The 16,831-nt window shown below is 58.3% G+C and overlaps 6 protein-coding genes across 6 annotated transcripts; 2 read left to right on the forward strand and 4 right to left on the reverse strand.

Annotated features, from left to right (window-relative positions):
* Positions 1-93: 93 nt before the first annotated feature.
* On the reverse strand, positions 94-1,695 carry PSEUBRA_005621 (uncharacterized protein; the record flags this gene model as incomplete). Its single annotated transcript, XM_016439030.1, has 1 exon — positions 94-1,695. The coding sequence occupies one exon, from the start codon at positions 1,693-1,695 to the stop codon at positions 94-96; it is 1,602 nt and encodes a 533-aa protein (XP_016290337.1).
* A 1,141-nt stretch (positions 1,696-2,836) lies between these two features.
* PSEUBRA_005622 (uncharacterized protein) lies at positions 2,837-3,622 on the reverse strand (the record flags this gene model as incomplete). Its single annotated transcript, XM_059465574.1, has 1 exon — positions 2,837-3,622. The coding sequence occupies one exon, from the start codon at positions 3,620-3,622 to the stop codon at positions 2,837-2,839; it is 786 nt and encodes a 261-aa protein (XP_059321657.1).
* A 2,952-nt stretch (positions 3,623-6,574) lies between these two features.
* On the forward strand, positions 6,575-8,431 carry PSEUBRA_005623 (Translation Initiation factor eIF- 4e; the record flags this gene model as incomplete). The annotated part of the gene is made up of 1 exon (XM_059465575.1): positions 6,575-8,431. The coding sequence occupies one exon, from the start codon at positions 6,575-6,577 to the stop codon at positions 8,429-8,431; it is 1,857 nt and encodes a 618-aa protein (XP_059321658.1).
* A 104-nt stretch (positions 8,432-8,535) lies between these two features.
* On the reverse strand, positions 8,536-9,525 carry PSEUBRA_005624 (Alcohol dehydrogenase GroES-like protein; the record flags this gene model as incomplete). The annotated part of the gene is made up of 1 exon (XM_016439083.1): positions 8,536-9,525. One exon carries the CDS (start codon positions 9,523-9,525, stop codon positions 8,536-8,538), a length of 990 nt encoding a protein of 329 aa, XP_016290338.1.
* Positions 9,526-10,143: 618 nt separating this feature from the next.
* On the reverse strand, positions 10,144-12,354 carry PSEUBRA_005625 (AMP-dependent synthetase/ligase; the record flags this gene model as incomplete). Its single annotated transcript, XM_016439074.1, has 2 exons — positions 10,144-11,985; positions 12,202-12,354. 2 exons carry the CDS (start codon positions 12,352-12,354, stop codon positions 10,144-10,146), a joined length of 1,995 nt encoding a protein of 664 aa, XP_016290339.1.
* A 2,333-nt stretch (positions 12,355-14,687) lies between these two features.
* PSEUBRA_005626 (Pre-mRNA cleavage complex II Clp1) lies at positions 14,688-16,502 on the forward strand (the record flags this gene model as incomplete). The annotated part of the gene is made up of 1 exon (XM_016439048.1): positions 14,688-16,502. One exon carries the CDS (start codon positions 14,688-14,690, stop codon positions 16,500-16,502), a length of 1,815 nt encoding a protein of 604 aa, XP_016290340.1.
* Between the last annotated feature and the right edge of the window lie 329 nt (positions 16,503-16,831).

Below are 16,831 nucleotides of genomic sequence, written 5' to 3' on the forward strand. Positions count from 1 at the left end.
GACAAAGGAGAAACCGAAAGAGAAACCCCACTCTACGCCAGCGGAAAAACCTGTCAGAGACTCGGACAACACGCAATGTGAGTCGACGAAAAATCAAGGGAGAGACTTGTCGACCTTGCCGACGAGGTCGACGATGGAATTGACCTTGTTCTGTAGCGTCGGGGCTGCGGTGTGGACGAAGGAGGCCAGTTCGAGACCCACCATGCCGGCGAGGGGAACGATCTGGGTCTTGACCACCTTGGAGACGTCGTTGTCGGTGATGGCGTCGGCGAGGCGGACGACGGTGGTGAGCAGATCGGCGGTCGAGGTGTAGAGTTGGTCGATCGAGTCGGAGAGCAGGGTGATGGTCTGGCTGGTGCGAGGGAGGAGGGCGGCGTCGCGACCGACAATCTGAGCGACGTTGCCAGCGCGAGCTCCGGAGAAAGCGACAAGGTTCTCAACGTCCACCAGATCACCATCACGCTTGAGCAGTCCATCGACCGAGCCGCCAGCCGTGTCATCGACATCGCTGACGACATTGCCGTTTCCGAGTACGCCCGAGATCGTGCTGCCGACGTTGGAAAGCGTGGTGTCGACGCCGTCGAGCAGCTCGTCGCGTTTGGACACGCCGCCACCCACGAGGCCAGCAACAGTCGAAGCGAGCTGAACGACATCCTCCACCGCCTTGATCGACGAGACGAACGAGACGACGCCACAGACGGTGAGGCCCGAAACAAAGGCAGGCACGTCGGCGATCGAGCTCAACGACTGGATCAGCTGCACCGAGCCCGGAACAGCAAGGATGGTCTTGAGGACGTCGTCAACGTGACTGACGCAGAGGAAGCGGTAGACGAGATCGATGCCGTACGTCTTGATGTACGAGACGAGCTTGGAGCTTCCCTTGAGCTTGGCGATCTCGTCGATGCCACCCGGAGCAGCGGCGATGAGCGAAGTGAGACTGTCGATGTCCGTCAGAGCCTTGAGGAAGGACTCCGGGTTTTCGAGCTGAGCGAGGAGCTCGATGAGCGGTACAGAGGCAGGAATGGCGAGGATCGAGCTGAGGACCGTGTCGACGTTGGCAACATCGTGGATCGCCTGGAGGCTCTTGACATCGGTGAGCAACGAGACCACGTCGCCTTCCAGCACCTGATCGACGTTGAGTCCGCGCAGGAGCGTGACCAAGTTGGTGACGCCCGGGATCGCGCTGTTGAGGATCACCTCGGCGACGCGGACCAGGGCGATCGCGAGGAGAATCGTTCGACGTTGAGCGCCAGCCGAAGCGGAAGCCTGGACAGCCTGGGTCGAACCGTGCAGATCGGTCACAGCAGCCGAAAGCGTAGCCTCGACCTTCTCGAGCAGCTTCCCGGCGCTGAGCTTGGCCTTCTGAAGGTCGGTAATCTTGAGCACATCCTCGGCGAGCTTGACCTCGCTCTCGAGCGAAGCAGACAGAGTGTGGACGTAGCTGGCCACGTGCTTGAGCTTCACGTCGGCGCGGGCGACGCCGGCGGCATCGACGTTGGCAGTGTCACGAGCAGCGACGGCGGCACTGTGCTGTCGGGTCAGGTCGACTCTGGCAGTGTTGAGAGCGTTGACGTGCGCGCCGCCGTTCTTGACACGGACGAGCTTGTGTTTGGGCTGGTCGACCGAGTCGATCACGCCTGCATTGGCCATGTTGATGGCAGCAAGGACCAGGAGGAGGGCGCCGGAGATACGCATTTTGATGTTGCGAACGGGGAGGTGCAGGATGAGGAGGGCTTCTTGGAAGTCTCGTGAGGGCAGAGAAGTCAAGCTACAAGAGCGAGAGGGGGGCAAATTCCAGAGAAGGGGGAATGGGAAGGAGCACGAGAGAGGGGGGGAGCGTGAGTGGGCTGGAGTGGAGTGGGTTCGATGGGGAGACGGTGGAAGCAAGGATCGGTTGGGGAGGCCCATATAAGTACTTGTCCGTTCGTATAACGCTTTGTGACTAAGGGGCGCTCAAAGAGGAACCGATTCGTGCTCTCAGAATATGCAGTACCTTCTTCCGCCCCTGTGCCAGTCAGCGGATGTGCGATACGCAGTCCTCACCGAAGCCCACATCAGTGCCGCTGACAGATACCGATTGAAATCAAGAGAACCGCTGACAAGTGATAGCGAATGCGGCAACGAGGGTCCGAGAACCTGCCTAGAAGGTTCAAGTCCGAGATAGGCTATCACGAATCTGCACTAATGCAAGGCGGACAAAGGTTGCAAAGAGACTTCGCGGGCCGCTGCGCACGCTAGCGCAAACTTTAGCTGTCGAGGAGCGCCGGAGATTTGTTGACGCTCTTTCAGATGTCACGTTGAGTGTGTATACAAGAGCCGACAAGCGAGGGCCCTTTCGAGTGCGCGCAGCCCGCCCGACAGAGACAGAGTAAGCGTGAGGGATAGCGCATCCTTGAATTCCACAGGCCATGCATGGCGACATAGAGAAGGACTCTGCTGTGCCATGCAATACACCTTTCTGGAGCACTAGTGGAGCACTCAGTTAGCTTCGAAGTCTCGAACAGAGCTTTAAAGAAGCTATCGCCCTTCTGGATCCGTTCTGGCCTAGCTGCAAACGCGCTCGGCTCGTGCAAGAAGCGAAACGTGCGGCATCTCTGTCTCGAGCTCAGCTGCCGGTTCGAAAGCTTGGGCCCACTGGCGGTCATTGTATGCTGGCAAACAATGTGCAAGTCGCAAACAGAAGCTGTCACATCACGCTAGATCACGCTAGCTCGCTTTTGGTCTCTTTCAGATCCACTTCATGTTTCTTCCGACATGCACGCCTCGACCGACAATAGATGTGGACACTAAGATTTCTCGAAGAATATGCTGATACTGTATAATGTGAAGTGCGGCGTTATCGAGTAGAGGCGGCCGAAGCGGCTGAGCAGACACGAGCCTCGTGTATGCCGCTGCGGAGACCAGCTTGCCATGTGAAAATGTCCGGGATGCCGTAGCCCTGCTTGGCCTGCCTGGTCTTTCGCTTGGACGAGGTTGAGCTACTCGAGGCACTCCTCGTGGACTGCATGACGCCGTCAATCTCTTTCTCTTGTTTCGATGTGTCATCTATGTAGATGAAAGTGGCTCCGCTTAGATCGCGGCCGTGATTGAGGGAGCTCTCAAACAGCAGCATCTCCTTTTGTGCTAGCGTCAGCTCTTCGAGATGTGCAACGTGACTAGCGCTTCGAAGCTGAACGGCTTCAACATCTAGTCCCTCCGCGACACAATCGTCAGTTTCGAGATGAAGTCCGGATGACAGGTTCAGCAGATCTCGAAGCGTTCCACTACGAGATACAGTCGACTCGCCGAGGATGCGCTGACGTGCTAGGATGGTCTTGGGGTCCTTACCATGAGACTCGAGAGCACGTAGGGTCGCCAGGCTGGCCTGAACGCCCGTATCGGCGTAAGGCGCATGTTCAACGTCGTGCGGAGAAAGCGATGGCTCGATCGAAGACTTAAGTGGCGAGCGCTTGATCCGGTCGTACTCATGGCTACGTGCAGATCTTTCGTGACTGCTGTGCATCCATGTTGATGGTGGGCTGCTCGCAGTGACCATACCCGTTGGCATGAGGGGCGATAGATGCTGATCGCAAATGACCTCCGTACTGCGCGAGAGGAGCGATACAGACCCCTCTTCTGACATTGGCGACAAAGGAAAGGTGACCGATGTGATGCCGGGAAGCTGTCTTCGTGCGATCGGCCCCTGCTGCGAATGGAAAGAAGCGTCTCTTCTGCTCTCTTCATTCAGAGACACAGCGACTTCCAGGTCTTGAGGGCCACTTCTGACCTGACTTGGTGCCGTCTCGATCTTGTCTGACGGACGACGAGGCTGACGAGGCGGCGGAAGCGGGGCAGGAGGAACAGACGGAGTCAAGGACGAGAAGGAGGTCTGCGTTGAGCTGCTAGTGCCGACGCCGGCCAATTGACGCCCCGCTGTGCTGCAAGAAGGGCCAGACGAGAGTCCAAGCACACAGATTGGTGATTGAGACTCTTTCAAGGGCTTTTGCGCTACAATTCTGGCCTTCGAATGCTCTGGTTGCTCTACCTGTTCATCTTGATCCTGAGAGCGCTGCAGCCTGAGCCCAAGCACGAGGGGTGCTGAAGACCTTCGCGACCAGCTGAAGAGATCGCTATGCTCTTTCCGGTGCGAGAAGCTTTTGAGGCGGATCCTGTTGCGCTGTCGTGAAGCCAACGGAGGCTTCACAAGTGAATGTACGTTGACCTCAGAGACCGAATCGGCTGCGAGCTTGGCTGCTATGTTCTTGTAACAGCGCATCCTCGCCATGAGACTCTGAGTTCGTGGTCGTCTCGATCGTACACCACTCTGCGCTTCCTTTGTCTCGGAGCACGACGGATAAGGTACACCAGTAGCCTCGGATTCGGACGCGGCTCGGACACCGGGGAACGGATGCCGATCTTCGTCCTCCTGAGCATCCTCCTCCTTGCCGAAAGAGAATCGGTTGACGTTGTCACCTTCTGCGAAACCAAAGACTGCTTGCTGTGCGATTTCGACGCTTTGCATGTGGCGCAAGTCCTGCCATTCGGTTTGCCAGCCCTCGATAGGAAGTGAGAAAGGCTGTGACGGCTTGTGATCGCGCTTCAGACTGCTGTAGCTATATGGTGCATCTCGTCGATCGATGAGGACAGAGGCCGCGTGGTTGCCCGTCTCCTGACTTGATAGGGCCACAGTCGAGTAGCCAGGTTGAGTGTCAATGTCGGCCTGAGACTTGTCTAGATTTACTTCGGCGTACGTGCTCGAGCGCATCGCTGAAGACGCTGGAACCGTGCCTGAGTTGGACCGCCGACATTCAGAGGACGACTCTGACCCATTGCACCGATCCGATCGTGACGCTTCGTAGATTGCGACTGGCCCATGATGCCTGTCTGGAAGCGCGGTTGTGATGAGGCGGCGCAATGTATCTTGGCAAGCGGCTGAGCTTCACGTGATGAACCCAGATTGTGACGAGTATCAGCAGCTTGTTCGGCCAAGCGCCGGATCAGCCGACCTGAAAGGCCAGTCGAGGTGGGTTGTTTGAACCTGAGTGGGATTTGGCGGCGTCGGTCAAATTGTTGGAAGTGGGGCGTTGGCTAGAAGGCCAGACGCGCTGTTGGTCTCGGTGTAGTCCGTGAATGAAGCACGATGTGAGTATTGGAGAGTGATTGACCGAGGCCTAGCAAATGGTATACACAGAGATTGTCGAAGCTGAGAAGGAAAGAGGGACTCGATGAAGAAAGTGAAGGTGACATTGCGCCGAGAGCAGAGAGCGGCTGCTCCGAACAATGTGATGTTCGTGGCTCGCTCTAGCTCAGACCAAGCCGAAGAGTGGGCAGCGTACATTCACGTCACTTGAACCAGCCATCGTCTCTGTATGTCACAGACACAGTAGAGAGAGCAGCGTCGGGGCATCCGAATGCTGATGTGGTGGCTTGAATCGCGTGAGAAGTCGCTTCCCACGGTTGCTCCTACCGTGGCCAACTTTTGCTTCTCTTACGCGGGCACCAACCGCATACAAGTGCGCGACATCAAGCCTATCCCGTCGAGCCACCTTCGGCTGCGACTGCGACCGCGTAGATCCACGATGACTCCTCCCGACGGATGGCTGATCGACCATCGCCTCTGCGCGAATCGAAGGGTGATCCTACCATTTCGGTTCGGCTCCTCGGCACGACCCACTTCTCCAACATAGCGCCTCGTCACAACGGATTTGAACAGGCTCGATGCAGAACGAGACAACAGCCAGCAAGATACGGTGACAGTGCGTCGCCAGACCGAACGTCAACTCTCGAGGTGGCGCCGGCCCCCTTTTTTCCTCTCGTGAGCGTGCGCGAGTTTGACATGTCGCTTCGAACAGCCAGGGTCCAGCATGGATCGACGCCGTGCATGTTAGGCATGTGGCTTGCTGCACGCTGCAAGTCTTCTTGACCACACGCTTGCACAAATTTCAAGCGCCGACCAATTTGACACCTGCGCCGTTTACTCACAGACTTGAGAGGGATCGACGAGGCATCTCAACGAACCCGTTTCTCATAAGGTCTGGAGAGCGAGCTGGTCTCGAGGCTGAGCATGCATGTCGAACCAGAGCGCGAGAGTCTCTTAAGATGCATTCCTTGCATGTCAATGTCGGAACTCCTTACCTCGTCTGCCAAGCGGACCTTGCAACTGCCAGTCGCTGCCCTTTCTCAGCTAGGTGACCTGCTTTTGCCATTGTCGGACTCCGTGGAAGAGGCACTTCTCAGCGATGCTGCGCCGACGCCGGCAACCACCGGTCACTGCACCCGCTCCATGCCCTTCGACGCCAAGACCTGTGCTCAGCTGCCTGCATTGCGGGCTGCATGTCAGGGACCGTCTTCCAGCCTCTTAGGAATATCATTGTGCTTGATCTGCCGGCTTAGCCTTCATCGAGCGCGCCCTTCGCAAACGGACCTTCAATGTCACCATTCGAAGCCCACCTCGAAGTTCATCGGGTGCGTGGCTCACCTCCTCCATCTTCTCCCTATCAGTGGTCTGCTTCTCCCTCACCTTTGGCAAAGGACAGCTTCGTCGCGACGGCTTGTGACTCGTTCCAGAGCAAAGCCGAGAAGCTATAACTGAACAATGACATCGTTTACCACACGGAGGCCCCTATCAGGGTCAAGGGAAGCGCAGTTGCCCCACGACGAAAACGCAAAGCCAGTCACGCCCCGCTCAGGCCTTCTAGCTAGCGCGTCGCCAGCATCAAATACGCGGGTCGCGGGCTCCCTATCCAAGCTGCCCAGTCTCAGCGACATTGCGGCTCGATTGAACCGCGACAAGGATCTGCTCACGCCTACCGCATCCCCCGTCAAGCCTCCTCTGTCCAGCAACAGCAGTGATCTCGCAAGGCCGAGACTAGAGCTGACGGTCAGGTTCACGGGCTCGCCAAGGTCTCTGCCGTCCGAAGAGCGAACAGGCCCGATGCTCTCGCTCTCTCCGCTCAAGGCGTCGACCTGTGTGGCCACGTTCGACGACTCCTTGGACGGCAGTGCCTCCCCAAAGGCGCCATCGTCCCGCGCTTGCTCGCCGACAAAGCGAATGTTGGCGAGCGGTCTGCCAAGTCTCGATGAGATTCGCGAACGCATGACACGAAAGGGTCTGGCGACCTCGAGTGAGTATGCAAACCCAAAGGATCTGCCAACGCCATCATCCCCCGGCAAACCGGCTGGCTGTGAAGACTCAATCAGAAGCACCGATGCCATCCAGTCTCCCACGGCCACGCCGGGATCACCCCCGCTCGTCGCCTATACAAACATGCTTGTCAAGCCGTCCCTTCAGCTGCCTACCACTTCAAGCCTTCTCGTCACACCCAAGTTGAAACACCCACTTCCGCCGTCACCAATCAGACCCTCGACCTACCCTCTACAGCACGAATGGACGCTCTTCTACGACATCCGTGCCGTGGGCCCATCAACGCCTGGCTCGGCATCGATCTCCGAGGCGCCCTCGACACCTCTCACGCCCATTCTGTCGTCGTCCTCCTGGGAAGCCAACCTCCGTACGATCGGCACGCACTCTGCGGTCGAGACATTCCTCAACTGCTTCGTTCATCTCCGTCGCCCATCTCAGCTAGACCGTCACTCGTCCTATCACGTCTTCAAGGACGGCATCAAGCCCATGTGGGAGGACGCACGCAATGCCAAAGGTGGCAAATGGACCATCACTTTTCGGCTTCGCAATCCGGCACTCATTGACCGGAGTTGGTTATGGCTGGTGCTCGGCTTGATCGGGGAGCAGTTGGATGAAGCGGACGAAACGTGTGGTGCGGTGTGTAGCGTCCGACCGCGCGGAGACCGCATTGCGCTCTGGGTCAAGGATGGGAGTGATGTCGAGAAGCTGAACCGGATCGGGAGGAAGTTAATCTCGCTATTGGAGCTCGAGAAGGAGCCGGGCATCCTGATGGAGTTCAGCGCCCACGAGCGAGCCGAGGAGGGCAAGCTGGAAGGACTGTTCAGTCTTCAGAATGCGATGCAGGCGCTTCCATTTGGTGTCCAAGCGGGCCAAGTATCGCAGAGCCCACCTGGCATAGCAGCGCTTTCTGGCAACGCTTCCAGACCGGCCTTTAAAAAGGCCTTCTCAAGCTCGCCCGACGTTACTTCTTACGCGGCAACAGAGCCCAAAGCAAGGCTCAACGGTCAACAATCGAGCGCCAGCGCTAGCGGTCTTGCCTGCTCGCCGCCTACAGCCGGCTCATCATTTGGCGCACTCGGACAGTCGCTTGGACTCGGTATCAGCGGCAACACCTCGACGAATTTAACGCCGCGTCCCAGCAGTGCTACGAAGCCAGACAAGCCGAGCAGCTTCTCCGCACCACAATGCTCCAGTGGCAGCGCGTTCAATTGGAGAACGTCCATGGACCGCAGTGTTAGCCCTCGCCGTAGAGACACCGCACACGTTGCAACGACCGCCCGAAGTCCTTCGCCGTTCAAAGCCTCGTAGCCCCACTCCTTCCCTAAACGGACCTTTCACTCGCACACCCAATATCATCGTACCCTGCGCCTTCATTCGTTGTTCCACTACATCGTAACATCTTGCCAGCCCGTTCACTCGAGCTTGATCACCAGCTTACCCGTCGTCTTCCTGCTCTTGATATCGGCGAAGGCCCTCCTCATCTCGTCCGTCGTAAACCCGTACGTGTCATGCACGTTGATCTTGACCTTACCGCTCTCGATGAGCTCGAAGAGCTCCTTGGAGTACGTCTCCCTCTCCTCGCGCGTCGTCACGTAGTTGAACAGGGTTGGACGGCAGACCTTGAGATTCTTAGGTGCGAGTTTGAGCGGGGCGAAAGCGGGGACTGCGCCGGAAGCGTTGCCGAAGGTGACGATGGATCCCTTGCGAGCGGCGATGGCGAAGTTGGCCTCCCAGGTATCGGCGCCTACTCCGTCGTAGATGCCGTCTACGCCGTGATTGTTGGTGATGGAGCGGATCTCGTCGATGTACGCCTGGGGGTTTTCCTTGTTATACGTGAGGGCGTGGTGAGCGCCGTGCTTCTTGGCGAGCTCGCACTTCTCGGAGGTGGAGGTGACGGCGATGACGTTGGCTCCGAAAGCACGACCCATCTGGCACAGGAGAAGACCGACACCACCCGCAGCAGCAGTGACGAGCATCCACTCGCCCTTCTTGATCGGGTGGCTTTCCTTCAACAGCGTCAACGCCGTCAGTCCCTGGAGGTACGCAGCAGCAGCAGTCTTGGTGTCGATCCCATCGGGCAGCTTGACCACCCTCTCCCCATCCAGCAATTGAAGCTGCGTATACGACCCTCCACCGTACTGCACCACCCGATCTCCGACCTGGACAGTCTTGACGTCCGGATCAACGGCTTCCACCACACCTGCGGATTCCTGACCGATGATGATGGGGCATTGCAGCGGGTACAGACCGCCAAAGTGGTAGGTGTCGATCATGTTGACGCCCGCATACTCGTTGCGGACTAGCACCTTGCCCGAGCCCGACAGGCTGGGGGCTGCGACCGGGACGACCTGAACCACTTCCGGCCCGCCCTGACGCTCGATCTGAAGCGCTTGAATCGACATGTTTCGCACGAACGGTCTTGAAATAGTCACTGACGATGTGGTGGGGCGAAAGGACGAGAGATGGCGAGCGAATTGAGAGAGTCGCTGCGATGACATCGGAAGGGGTGATGCCGAAGGGAAGGAGTCAAGCGGGAAGGAAGGTCTTATACACGATTGAGAACGGCTGCGCACGGCTATTCATTCTTCCCCCCCGCACGCGGGTTGGAAATTGACCGACCAAAACCCCGCACACAGCTAAACCCGAGAGAAGTGCTCATCGTTCGGACAGCGCCACGGTCTCAATGTACATAGCCGCAGATCACACCGTGTTGCAGCATCGCACTCGGAAGCTTTGTTGAATGGTATCGATAGGAGCGAGGGATGGGGGATGTAGGTTCGGCCGCCTGTAAATCCGAATGGCAAAGCACGCGATCTTGTTACGCGCTTGCCCCGTGCGCCCTTTTCTCCGCCTTTTCCCTTTTCCTCTCCTCCTCATCGCGGTCCAACTTCATACCCTTCTGAAAGCACTTCTGCACACGCACACTTCCCCCACCCGGCTGCACACACACCTCTGAAGAACTGGAAAGATCACATATCATATTACGAACGATTCCACAGGTCAACGCCATTCGAGACTCTCTACTTCTTGTCAAACGCGTTCGTCTTCTCCTTGATGTGGTCGATGACGCTGGGGTCGGCGAGCGAGCTGAGATCGCCCAAGTTGTCGGTATCGTGCGAGGCGCACTTTCGGAGGAGACGACGCATGATCTTGCCACTCCTGGTCTTGGGCAGGTCGCTGACGATGATGATCTTCTTGGGTGCAGCGAAGGGGCCGATGTTCCTGCGCACCTGGATGACGAGTTCCTTGGTGAGGGCCTCTTCGGAGTCGTACGAGAACTCGGGCTTGAGCGTGACGTATGCGGCGATGGTCTGGCCGGTGACTTCGTCGGGGATACCCACGACGGCGGTCTCGGCGACACCGGGGTGCTGGATCAGCGCCGACTCGATCTCGGCCGTCGACAGGCGATGACCCGACACGTTGATCACGTCGTCGACACGACCCTTGATCCAGATGTAGCCGTCCTTGTCGCGCGCGGCACCATCGCCCGTGAAGAAGTAGCCCTTATAGGCGCGCATGTACGTGTCGAGGAAGCGCTGGTGGTCGCCAAAGATGGTTCGCGCCACCGAAGGCCACGGCTGCGCAATGGCCAGCACACCCTCGACGTTGTTGCCCTCCAGCACCTCGCCCGACGTCGGGTCGAGCAGCACCGGCTTGATGCCCCAGAAGGGGAACGTGGCCGATCCGGGCTTGGTCTTGGTGGCTCCGGGCAGAGGGGTGATCATGATCGATCCGGACTCGGTCATCCAGTACGTGTCAACAATGGCACACTCCTTGCGGCCCACATTGTCGTTGTACCAGTGCCACGCCTCGGGGTTGATGGGCTCACCGACGGATCCGATGACGCGCAGCGACGACAGGTCGTGCTTCTTGACATGCTCGTCACCCAGTCGTCGCAGCAGACGAATCGAGGTCGGGGCCGTGTAGAACTGAGTGAGCTTGTGCTGGTCGACAATCTCCCAGTAGCGCGAAGGCGAGGGGTAGACCGGGGTCGACTCGAACACGAGCGTAGTGACACCGTTCATCAAAGGACCGTAGACGATGTACGAGTGGCCCGTGATCCAACCAACGTCAGCCATGCAGGCGAAGCGGTCTCCCTTGTCCGGGTGCACATCGAACACGTGTCGCAGAGTCAGCGCGGTACCGAAAAGGTAGCCCGCAGTGGCGTGGACGACACCCTTGGGCTTGCCGGTAGAGCCGGAAGTGTAGAGGATGAAGAGCGGGTCCTCGGCGCTCATCGACTCGGGAGGGCAGTAGGCGCGCTCACGCGAGCAGGCCTCGTGCCACCAAATGTCGCGCTTCTCGTCAATGTTGACCTGGCCTCCCGTACGCTTGACCACCACGACGTGCTCGACCTTGTCACACTCCTTGAGGGCGGCATCGACGATGCTCTTGGTGGCGATGTTGCGACCACCACGCTTGCCTTCGTCGGTGGTGATGACGACGCGAGCACCGCAGTCGTTGGTACGGTCGCGGAGCGAGTCGGCGGAGAAACCAGCGAAGACGACCGAGTGGATCGCACCGATACGCGCACAGGCGAGGAGCGACACAACGGCCTCGGGGATCATGGGCAGGTAGACGATGACGGTGTCGCCCTTCCTGACGCCGAGCGACTTGAGCATGTTGGCGGCCTGCGAGACCTGGACGAGGAGCTGCGAGTAGGTGATCTCCTGGGCCTGACCGGGCTCGTCGGCCTCGTAGATGATGGCGACGCGGTCGGGGTACTTGTGAGCCCATCGGTCGACACAGTTGTAGGCGGCGTTGAGACGGCCCTCGTTGAACCAGGCGACGTCGCCGTTTTCAAAGCCACCGGATCGGACGGTCTTGAAGGGCACATCCCAGTCGATCAGTTCCTTGCCGAGCTGTGCGTAGTTAGGAGGAGGGAACAGATGGGTTGACGGTCAGTGGACATGTTCACGGCTAGATACGAGGAATCGGCTTTTCCAGCAGAGTTGACACATCAGCTTGTTCGGCCCTGCCAACACAGAGGGAAAAGGGTCGCAATGGCCGACCAGCTGGTCTGCCTCCCATCCGGCTGATTGCCGAAAGGCACTTCTTTAGAAACTGTGTTTACTCACCTTGCCAAAGAATTCGTCGGTGTTGTCGATCGACTGAGGGTAGTCGGACTTGTACTTGTCAGCATTGACGTGAGGAGCGGGGCGACCGTCCTTTCCCAAAAGACGGGAAGGGACGTCGAAGGCGGGGACCTCGGGGACCTCGGCTTCAGCCATTTTGGTGCGATTTTATGCGGTGGAGATGTAAGGAAAGGTGGGAAGCAGGAAGGAGAGAAGGCTCCTTTTCTGTCTACCGGATGATGTGAGGGGATAAAGACACGCTTGGGCCGTTGAAGGTGCAAGGTGGTATAGTCGAAGCAAGGAGGAAGGAAAAACCGCTCACAGCGGCAAGAAGGGATGGGAGGCTATATATGCAGTGAAGGGCGTCGGGCGGTCTGAGCGGGGGGAGCGGCGAACTGAGGATCTCTTGGTCACGAGCTTGGGCAAAGACCGAGATCGAGCGAGGAGCGGTCAGTGCTCTGTGCTTTGGCTTGGCTTGGCCCTTGTTCGCGTCTCTCTCCACAATTAGGCACAGCAGCGAGGGGGAGGGAGAGAGGCTTGAGACAACCCTTCATCAAGGGGGGCGGCAGCCAAGCGAAGACGAAATTGCCAAGGGACAGCCAGTCAGCCAGCCACTCACGATCAGGCGGCCTTGACTGGAAATGGACTGAACTCGACAGCCAAAAGCCCATCTCGGCCCATCGGTCCAGCCCTCCGACCAGCGCTTTCCCTCCCATTCCTCCCGTTTTCGCCAACGTCAAACTGCTCGATAGCCTTCTGAGCATTGAACCTTTGCTATGGCTGTCTTCCAGCTCGACTTTGATCCACAATCGTGGACGATGAACAGCGGTGAGCGACAAGTCTCGAAGCAAAAAGCAATGCGTCGATCCTGGTCCATGCGCACGCCTTGTCCTCTTGACCGTGTTGACTGTCTACGCCTCCACAGCGTGTCTTTCTGCTTTATTTTTCTTATTATTCTTCGGTGACTGCTTTGTGCCAAACGGCGTTGGTCTGAGCGGGGAAAATCGCAGTCTCGAACGCTCCTTCCTGCACGAGCGGCATTATCGTCTCGGCGACCTCTGTCTCAAGTCTTCTCTGCGCCTCTCTCTCTCACTGCCCTCTGACCAGGATCTCATTCTTCGACGACGAGGAGCTGAGATTTGATTCCCCGGGAAGCTGCTTGCTCGTCGCAACTAGTGGTGCCGAGGTGCGCCTAGATGCGACCCCGCTCCGCAGCTCTGCCGTTGTTTCGCCCCAATTTGACGTCCCTTCCCCGCAGCGATGAGCAACTCCTGTCAAGTTAGATCCTGAAGCTCCGCTTTTTCCAGTCGACCGTCGGTGATGGCATGCAGCTGTCGTGACAGTCAGCAACGCAGTCTCCTCTTGAACATTGATCTTCGGCCCAACGCGGCCTTGCTGTTCTGGCACTGAAATCCTTCCCTGACACCCCAGGCGGACCCAGACCAATTCGATTCGTGCCTTTGGCTCTGTCTGCCACGTTACCGCAGGCCCATGCGGATGCACTGTCCAGGGCGTGACAGAGTCTGCTACTCCTTGCTCTAACGGAGCTATCCGAGGTGACCAAGAGTGGGCCATGAACACCTCGGCTCGCAACAAGACTGGTACTCGGAGGTCTCGGCGCACGTCACTGGGTCTTCATGCCGCAGCTCGCTTTTGCGAAACCTCTTGCTACGGTATCGCAGCCAGCTCTGTCATTGTCAAGTCTCCTGCGTCTATTGTTCCGTACCTGTCGAGCGCAGAGCAGAGCGCTTTTTGGTGACATGCCTTCCGACTCTCACCTCGGCAAAAATCATCCAAATGTGGAGTGACGCACAGGCCTCTTTCTTCTTCTTGCATGGCCAATCGCATTGTTTGCTTTGCATTTGTATGCGGATCGCCCTGCATCAAACTCTCTTTCGGCCGCGGCCAATCGGACTCCATTCGAGATTGCGTTGGTACCACTGGACGGTGACAGCGAGTGGATGCGACATGTGATTGAACGTGAACGAGTTTCGCGTGACAAGATTGAGAGGTGATAACTGAGAGAAGGCCTCTGCCATCCTTTTTTAGCACAGATCCGACGCAGACTGAGATTCCTGGCTTGCTTTGTGCGGTGCAAGCCCGAACAATAGAGGGCGGCGAGCTACGACCTCGACGGCCCGCTTCCGACACCTCCTCGTCTGCTCAGCTCCTCTCATCCCCGTATCGTCAAAGCGGCACAAATGGGCCAATGGCCCTCCTCCGAACTACAGCCCCAACTCGATTATTCGGATCTTCCGGCAGCTTCACTGACGCTCGGGTCGAGCCGCGATCATGCTGGTGCGGCAGCTGCCGACGTCGAGAAGAAGGACCAGCGAGAGTGAATCGCCGATTTTATGATAATCCAAAATAGCGGATCTCGGGTAGAACTTCTTGCGGCTCTGTCGGTTCCTCTGCTTCAACGCACTTTCAGGGTTCAACCCGCAACCTCTTCTTCCCACTTCGCGACCACCACCCAACAGCTCGTCAAGATGGACGGCCAAGCAGAAGGATCCTCGCATCGTCGCGTCTTCCTCCCTCCACGCTCCGAGTATCGCTTCGAGCTCGAACCTCACGAACGCCTGTCCATCCGACTCGTCCCATCCCCCACTCAAACGGGCGAAGAGCCGGACGCCGAGATCTTTGGCGCCGAACTTGTCTCTGGCACCCAAGAGCGATGGTACCCTTTTGGAGATGAAGCGAAAGCGGCAGTCTCGTCCTGGCGAGGAGCCGAGATCGAGATCGCCGGCACAGCGTCGACCGAGTACCTGGCCGACGAGCCGTCTCCCGTCTATACCGCGTATTCCAACCTGCATCTCTACTTGGAGCGAAGACGAATCGAGGCGCGGCAGGCGCTCAGGGCGGACGCAAAGCTGCTTTCGACGCTAGCGGGGTCAGTACTGGATCCCAGCTATGTTGCCCCTCGCACGACCGACCCAGGTGCCGAAGCCGAGGACAGCGAGACAGCCTCGACGGTGTATCGACCGGAAGGACAGGGTCCACGCGTCATGGTGCTCGGTCCCGAATCCGCCGGCAAGACGAGTCTCATCAAGTTTCTCGCCAACTATGCGCTTCGTTCGCCCGCAGTTGCCAGCCTTGGTAAGGGCGAAGCGGGCAGGGTTGCCGAAAGTCTGCGCACGGGTGGGGACGGGATCATCTACCCGAACATGGACGCTAACCTCTCGGAGGAAGCGCGCAAGGAGAAACGAGAAGAGGAGAAACGGTCCGATATCACGGGATGGTGGCCGACGGTGGTCAACTTGGATCCCAGCGACGGAGCTCCTCCTCTACCGTGCTGTTTGTCCGCCTTGCCGCTGTCGCCCTTGCCACTGGCATCGCTGCCCAGTCCCTCGCCAGCATTCCCGTTCGGAACGAACACGAGCACCACCGGCGCCATCCCACCAGGCACCTCCACCGCGCACCCCGTTGCGCCCCTCTCACTCTGGCTCGGCAAGCAGAATGTCCGGGACAACGAGCGGCACTTCCGTCGCGTCGTCGACTGGCTCGCTGAAGGCGTGGAAAGGCGACTATCGCGCGATTTCCGCTCCCGAATGTCCGGTCTGCTCATCGATACTCCCGGCGTGGTCACAGCCGATGCGCGCACCAAATACGCCTTCCTCCAGCACTGCATCCGCGCTTTCAAGGTGGACACGATCGTCGTCCTGGGTCACGAGAAGCTCAATCTCGAGATGACCAAGCTCTTCGCCGGGTCGGGGGTGAACGTCATCAAGCTGCCCAAGTCCGGGGGTGTCGTGGAGCTGGACGAGACGTATAGGGCGAGACTCAAGGCGTTGCAGGTCAAGACGTATTTCTATGGCGGCTCCAGCGCCGGGGGCAACCAGGATGGGATGCCCAGAAGCGTTTTGCCGGGTCACGCAGATCCGCTGGGTGGGGTGCCCTCGTTGAGTCCCTACAGCACGACGATTCCCTTTGACCTGTTGGAGATCTACAAAGTTGGGCAGGAGAGTTTGGCGCCATCTTCAGCGTTGCCGATTGGAGCATCGAGGACGGTGACTGAGACGCAATTGGTGAAGATGGACCCGACCAATTCGGCGGCGGACCAGACGAGTTTGTTGCACAGCGTGCTAGCGCTCATCCAGCCCCCCAGAGGTGGTGGAGGTGCTGGACAGCCGGACTCAAGCACGAACCCGACAGATGACGAGATCATCGGTGCACCCATTTTGGGCTTCGTTCACGTCGCGGATATCGATACGGTGAGGAAGAAGATCACGGTCCTCTCGCCGAGCACGGGCAGGCTGCCAAGCAAGACGGCCATTTTGGGCGCGTTGGACTGGCAGGATGTGTAGCGCTCAGTCTCTTCTTTGCTTTTCCATATCCTCAACATTGTACTTTTGGTTTTGCGCACGCTGTCATTGCACTGCATCCTGAAAGACGACCTGTTGGTTGCGAACACAAGTGCTTTGGGCAACATGAGAGAGTCTGACGCCCGGAAGCTGAAGGAATCGCGCAATGCCGTTCCTGTCTGTCCGATCTGAAAGCGCTTGCCGCGGATGAAGGGATGCTATGTCGTCTCATACCATCATTGACTGGGCACTGCGAGCTTGCTTCTATGAGGCACGTTCTGCGCGTCTCTGTTGCGAACCTCTGTCCGCCAAAACAGAGCACGTTTTCGACC

Source organism: Kalmanozyma brasiliensis (genome assembly GCF_000497045.1).
Source record: "Kalmanozyma brasiliensis GHG001 unplaced genomic scaffold PSEUBRA_SCAF6, whole genome shotgun sequence".
Classification (NCBI taxonomy): domain Eukaryota; kingdom Fungi; phylum Basidiomycota; class Ustilaginomycetes; order Ustilaginales; genus Kalmanozyma; species Kalmanozyma brasiliensis.